General features: G+C 32.4%; 1 protein-coding gene across 1 annotated transcript; it reads left to right on the top strand.

The window, feature by feature from the left end:
- The first annotated feature begins 288 nt into the window (after window positions 1-288).
- LOC108743973 lies at window positions 289-4,905 on the top strand. Its single transcript, XM_018479577.1, has 3 exons — window positions 289-591; window positions 773-841; window positions 895-4,905. Exon 1 carries the CDS (start codon window positions 364-366, stop codon window positions 460-462), a length of 99 nt encoding a protein of 32 aa, XP_018335079.1. The 5' UTR covers window positions 289-363; the 3' UTR covers window positions 463-591; window positions 773-841; window positions 895-4,905.
- Window positions 4,906-7,574: the final 2,669 nt, after the last annotated feature.

Below are 7,574 nucleotides of genomic sequence, written 5' to 3'. Positions count from 1 at the left end.
TCAACAAGTATGACTCAATGAAAAAGCAGGGATGAGCCTGCTGCTGCTGATTGAGTTGACGAGTGGAGTTTGTTTTTTTTTGTTTTGTATGAAATAAAAACTTTCGAATTTGATATATAAATCGATCGTAGGTCGTTTCGGAACAATTGTTTCAACTTTCGCGTTTTAAAAAGCGATTCGGCGCCAACGTTTCTCTCGATTTTAACGCAGCCGCGCTTGGGAAATTTTCATCGCGCTTTCTAGATCAATATTTGATTCCTAGAAGATTCGCGTTCATTGGAGGGGGATGACGGTGGTGGTGTGGAAGCTGACAGACTTCGTCATCGCCTCCAACAATATCCCGGTGCGCGGAAATCGCACACCATGGTGGCCGTAGCGATCTGCTGTATCCTCGTTCTTTTGGCAGTTTTTATCGTCATCATTATTGTTGTCGGTCAAACGATAGGTGAACATCCCCATTAATTGTGCACGGAATACAGTGAAAGTGGCTTAAGGACGCTGGTAACGCACTCCTTTTGGGCAATTATCGACGAAGGATGAACCGACGACGCCCCCAATGTAACTTGCTGGTCGAAACACGAAAATGGACAAGTAAGTATTCAATTACTACCTTATTCATATGAATTTGTACCATGGAAACAGTTTTGGACATGTCTTGTTACATCAGACTGAATCCATGATGCATATTACATATTTATACCAAAAAAACTGCTGCTGCTTCAAAATAATTCAAATTTAACGCCAGATAATCGAACATTTGTTCTTTTTGTAGGAACTAGAAGTTCTTTAGTACAGTCTAATAAACATGCGAAAAGAACTAGATCGTGCACCCCTTCGCTTGGTACGTATTATTCAACCCTCCTTACATTTTCACTTTTTAATTCTTTTAAACAGCTCACCCCTTGAGTCAACACCCTCAATTACCGTCTTCACTTTCGGAGTCTTCCTTGGCAAGAAGAACTCAATGACTAAATAGTAGTAACAAATCAAATCAGTCATCGCATCGTTCAGACATTCGCTCCCATTTAAAAAAAAATTATTACTTTTAATCAATCGAGTACTTATCATTTTATCATCAACAGGAATACAATTAATAATAATAATAATAATATAGCGTACACATATCACACGACTCAGAAGACAATTACTGAATTAAATCCACAAAACAAAAGCGCACCCACAATTAATTTTATAACAATATGCAGAACAATATATAATTAACAGGTCTGCATGTCTGCTACTTATCGCGATTATCTTCAACATCACATTAGTTCCTGACTCAAATTGCTTTTATCGATTACAGACAGCAAATTAACATGTCGAAATTGATTTGCCCTTAATCTAATTATCGGCAAAATCCATTCTGTCCATTTAGTATTATAATCCACGATGACGAAGAAGATTATTACAAAATTAACGGAAAAACATTACATAAACTCCTATTAACAAAAAAGGAAGACTTAATAAAAAAATGCAGGGTACATTATGCGATATATAATGTACTTAACTAATTTTTACAACCCCTTTACAGCAACGGAATTGAAATTCAACTACTTAAGAACCTGAATCTTTACGACAACTTATTGTTACATTAATTTTCTACAACCATAGGAACATAATGTTCCTCTATTTAACTTCTCAGTGTGTTGAATATTCAAAATTGTTCCATAAAAAATAGTCCAACTTGAAATGATACCAATTTAGTATGTGTGTTATATGTATCTATACGATTTTGATTGGCACAAAGTATTATTTAATATATAGATAAATATATATATATAGATATATATAGATAAAGGTCAAAATTGACGTGACAAGAATGGCTAATAAATAATTTTTGTGGCAAATTACTTCCCTAAATGCCATGTAGCGTGCTTCTGTTTCTTAAGCTTTTATGTCAAAGTTTCATATTCATTCTAAACCAAAAAAAGCACAGTCTTGTTCATGGAAAATGGACAGAGATGTAGACAACCCAGAACCATATTACACCATGTATGTAGTTACAAAGTTGGATAGAAGATAATAAACAACTTACAGGGAAAAGTATTATATTAGTTCCTAAACTGACGGTTGCTACCACCCCATCCAAAATCAATGAACAGTATGGTACTGTATACCTCAATTATTTATTTATTATTTAATCAATAGTAATGGAAACCACAACAATTGTACCTAACATACAAAAGCCTCAAACGTTACAGGTAATTATTAATATTTGCAGATTAAAAAAAGACAATAAAATATAATAAACAACAGTATTAAAACTATACTTTCTACTTATGTACGCATAATAAAATGTAAATTTATATTATACGTTATTAACATGAAAATATAAACAGTCAATAATTTATATTTTATAAATGAAGGTCAAGTTTTAAATGGAGCTGTAATATTTTACCATTACCAAAGTATTTATTTTAAAACCATGTTAAAGATTTATAATGATCTACTTACTTACTATGTAAGAACGAAACGTTCCTATTATAAAAAAAAATGGTTGCATTGTATAATGTACAAAATATAAAACAGAACAGTATCAAGGTACACACAGTACTGCATAATGTTTGTATACTTACACATTTTCCGAACATACATTAAAGGAAAATCGCGTTAACAATATAAAACTACAATAAAGATGCTGCCTGATGTTATATCTGTTTGTCAAAACAGACGGATAAGCTTGTTGATCTCTGTTGATTCAATTGTAATTGTTTAACTAATAACTAACCGTCTCAAGAAAAGTACAATTGGCTTTCTGAAGTTTTTATCGATAAGAAAAATATACCATCAATTCATTGGCTTTTGATTGATTTTGATTCACGTAAGACATTTTCGAGAAGCAAAATAAACCTAGCCCAACCGAACCTGACTGCTTCCAGAGAAACATTGTCGTAAAACTGCTAGATAAATGTTTGTCTAACGTTTTGTCATTCCTGCGCTCATCATCTAGAAATATTAGTTACCATTTAAACGTATTTTATTTATATCAAAAATATGTCGAAAGACTTATCGTTAGATAGAAATTAGGTGATCATTATATTGTAGATGAATATTTTCATCTGATACTATACTTATTATATTTATAGTGAAATAGACTGTACTTATTTACAAGAAAATGTGGATAATATAATTGTTAGAATAATGACAATAGTTTGTTGTTAAAGCACATAATAAGTGATTGTATTACCTATATTGTTTATCTTGGCGGAATTAATTGAGGCCTAACAACATTTGAAACTCTTTATTTATATTCATTTTCATTAATTTTTCATTTTCCATTATTGACAGTGATAGAAATAGGCATGAGGGGAGAGGGTCAGCCACTTAAAGTAATTATTTCCTTAACTAATTTAAGATTTCCGATATTGATCGTATTATTTTCGATAATAATGATTTTTTTCAGTTCTAACGAACTTAGCATGAGCCTGGTGTTCTTTAAATCTAACTTGTATAGAGCATTTAGTTTGTCCAATATATTTTTTACTGTAATCTTTACAATCAATTTCGTACATGTCCGGCTTTTCTAAAAGGAATTCTATCCTTAGGGTTACCAAGAGGAGTTTAAAGTAAGTTCAAATTTTAACCAAAAGCAATTTGGAAACCGTATTTACGAAAAATACCATCAAATTCTCGAATATTTGTATGACATAGTAATAAACTTGGTTTTCATGGTATCTTTTTGCAAAGTTGAAGATCTTGAAATGAGATGGTTAATTTTTATCTTGTTGACTGTTTTATCAGTAATAGTACCTACAATTCTAGTCATAGCCAAAAGCGGTCACTGAAGAAGAACATTGTTACCGAAAATGGCATTTAATTTGGTGTTTAACAACCTCAAATAATTCCGCAACATAAAATATTATAAATATGTTGTAAAAGTAGGACTGATACTGCTACTATTAACTAACATACAAGAGTGTTATATTGAAAAAAATCCAGGACTTAAGTTCATAACTAATGCAGGTATTGTGTATATATGTCGCAGGGTAGCAATAGAATTCGTTTTTTCTATTAAATACTATCAATAAGTTCCGAAAACAAGACATTCATGAAGATAAATAAGACAAACGCCAGAAGCAATTTTATAGTATTTATTAAAAAGTTTTAGTAACAATTTTGGTAGAGGCGCCGGAACAACTTAAAACAAAGACTATAATAGAGCTATAATTCCGGTTTCATTAAAGAACTTTCATCCCTAAATTGTATTTTATTATATTATTGTATGTAAATACAGTTGGGGATGCTAATTTATATTCTTTTTTTACAAATAAGCTACGATTTGTAATATAATATGTAGACAACCCAATATACAGCAAATATATAACCCTAGTAATGTAACTACACCGAAAATCAGAAAACTTCTTAGTAATATTTTTGAAAATATCTTACCATTACTCATATTTATAACATTACAGAACTGTACAACCCCTAAAAGGATATATATTGCAGGTGAATCTAGATTTATAATAAATACTTAAAATTAACCACGTGAATTTAATAGAATATGTATAGAGTTCATTATTTGTTGACGCAAGTTTTATTACATATTACCCTGCGACATCTATCTACATTTAAAATTTATATTTACAAATGTTGATTTTGTGTTTTGATAGTATATGTATTATCGTACGTAAGTACTTGTATGAGTTGTTCATGAGTCTATTTTGTATTCGATGTACCGTAATAAGTAATACGCATTTCATATAGACTGAATTTTGTTACTTACTCGATAAACCACTGTAACATGCTGTCCAAGAGTAATAAAGTTTTTAAACGACTGAGAAATTTGTGTTTCTGTAATTTCATACAACGCTTCTAGATCCTGGAGGCGCCGATACGGGGTAATTTATTTGTTTTTTTGTCGTCCAGGTGTTTAAGGAATTACTGAAAGGTCAGATACCACAATAAATATACTTAGAGCCCTTATCTGTAATTCTGGGATTTATTGGAGCAATAGTAATTAAGAAGGGCAAAAAAAATGCTACATAAATACTTTACTATAGATCAAAATTGTAACGCAAAAGGTCAGGGACGGCTTTATAACTTCCTTGTTGGAATTATATCTTAAATTCCTGAGAATGTTGAACTTTCTTTAAAGAACGATTTTAGGGCCATTTTAGGACATACCGGGAAGATAGTTCAAAATAAATTATGTCCAGTCGTACTGGTTTACAAATGATTACCATCAATTCTGTATAAACATTGTACCGATTCCTTTTTTCTTGTATGAAAACGAAACGATAAAAATAAGGCATTAACATAGTAGATAAACATGGAGATAATAAAAACAAAATATAAATATTAAAGGAAGTTTGTTCAGTGTTTCACCCCCATTACAAATTGTTTTGTGTCTCGTCTATTTCAGAATGCGACCAAACATTTGTAAGTCGTCAAGGGGGCCCTTTAAATGGTACTTTCCACGCTCCCGAATTCGTCAACCCCAAGGGACACTCTCGCCAGTGCGTTTATGTATTTATTGCAGGACCTGGACAAAGGGCTGAAGTTGTATTTACACATTTCCAACTTCGCGGCACCCCACCGGAGTAAGCAAACATTTTTATATTTTTATGTGGATGGCGTAAATAATTTAACAGTACATTTATATTTAATTTTGTCAAGGAAGGTATACAGGGTGACAGAAAATTGCTCATTTTCCCCTCTGGGAGAAGAAACTGTCATTAATTTGAAATGATTTAACCTCAATCACTCCGAGGGTCGAAAGTGCGTCATTAGTTTTTTACAAAAATCCGAATTTTTTCACTTTTTGACCTGAATTTTTCCATGTTCTGGTAGCTCCAAGTGATAGAGGTTGCATCATTCCAAATTCCTGTAACCCTATAGTTCTAGACCAACAACCCTAACGTAGGTAGCATAATATGTTAAGGGCCTACCCTCGATAATGAAATTCCTTTCCGATAATCACCCTATTTCTCGTACTTAATGTCATATATTTGAAGTACCTACAAGATATGAGTAATAAAGGTAACGCAACCTATAAGAGAATGCCAAAATAATTTACTCAAAGGAAGAGCTCTAGTGTCCCTGGAAAGGAATGAGATGAACCGAAGCATTTGTCATTTAATCTATAATTCACTTATTAAGGGACGGTCCCTTCTACTTTAATATCCTTAGGTGGAAGTCCTGTTAGTTACCTATTACCAGATATTTTCATTTAATACTGAATTTATTTAGAGCAATCTTTATCATTTAATAAAGTCATTTTTTGAAAACAACATTATAAAGTACAAATAGATTAAGCAAGTACAGCAAATAGATAAATAATTATGAATTTCGTGAGACATTTACAGACTTACAAAACTAACATTATTTATTCGTTTCTTTGTGAAACTAGTAACTGTGTGTATTTTGCAATTTATGCATTCGATGTGTCGATTATGTTGTTACATTTGAATAATTGCTTGCATGAAGTTCATATATGTTAGTCTAGTGAATTTTGATTGTATTTTTTGTTACTCTATAGTGGGGCAGCCGTGGGAAACCTCCCCGCGTGAGTACTTTCAAAAAAAGCTCTCTCTTCATTCTCTCAAAGCACTACCTGTCTTCTCTCGAAAACTTTTTGCTATGTACCCATCTAATTATGAAACTAAAGTTAATTCTAACCGTATCAATACTTATTAAAAGTTGTATTTCGAATTTTGCATGTTGAGCATGGTTTCTTACCCAAGCCCAGAATTCACATTTTATTCACTACCTCTTACGTACTTCGCAAACGTTGGGCTACTTACCTAGTAACAATAAATAAGTCATAAAATGCATGAAAGCGAACTGAAACTGCTCTTTTTCCTTTACTTGTTTTCTTTTCTCTTCAAATATCTCTTTATCTGCGTGCACCGTTCTTGCAATTGCAGGAAGCTTATGTATTTCTATTCTCTACTTACTACATACATATGTACATGAGTTCTTAAGTGTCAATTCAAACCTTTAAGTGATTTCTTTCGAGCATTTTTAGCCACTAAAAACTCGCACTACGATACAACACTCTATACATATATCAAATAACGGAAATTCTAAAACCCACAGGTTTTGTTTGAACAAAGGTCTCAGATTTTTGAACTGTTAAGGCATTTTATTATGTATGTACCTAGATACTATACCATACTGACAAAACAGTACTGTATGAATGTAAATAAAAGTAAAACAAAAATACTGGTATGCAAGAGAAGAAAAAGTAGGGAAAGAGCGAATATAAAGATACGAGACGAAAAATTAGAAGAAGTGGCTGATTTTAGGTATCTAGAAAGTCAAATAAGTCAAAACGGAAGGGGTAGTAGGGATATAAAGCAGGGTCGTGTAGCCTTCAATAAAAAGAAGTCATTTCTATGCTCGGGAACGGTTAATTTAGAAATTCTTAAAGGTGTATGTTTGGAGCGCGACGCTATACGGGTGCGAAACATGGACAGTGGGCGCGGCAGAAAAGAAAGGGTTAGAAGCGTTGGAAATGTGGTGTTATAGGGGAATGATGAGGATATCGTGGAAAGAAATGAAGAGGTTTTAGAAAGAATAGGAGAACAGAAGGCTCTATGGAAGTCAATGAGAAAAAGGCGAGATAGGTT

Source organism: Agrilus planipennis, unplaced genomic scaffold, assembly GCF_000699045.2.
Source record: "Agrilus planipennis isolate EAB-ADULT unplaced genomic scaffold, Apla_2.0 scaffold1222, whole genome shotgun sequence".
Classification (NCBI taxonomy): domain Eukaryota; kingdom Metazoa; phylum Arthropoda; class Insecta; order Coleoptera; family Buprestidae; genus Agrilus; species Agrilus planipennis.
The sequence above is the reverse complement of the archived record's forward strand: the minus strand, read 5'-3'. Positions and strand labels throughout refer to the sequence as shown.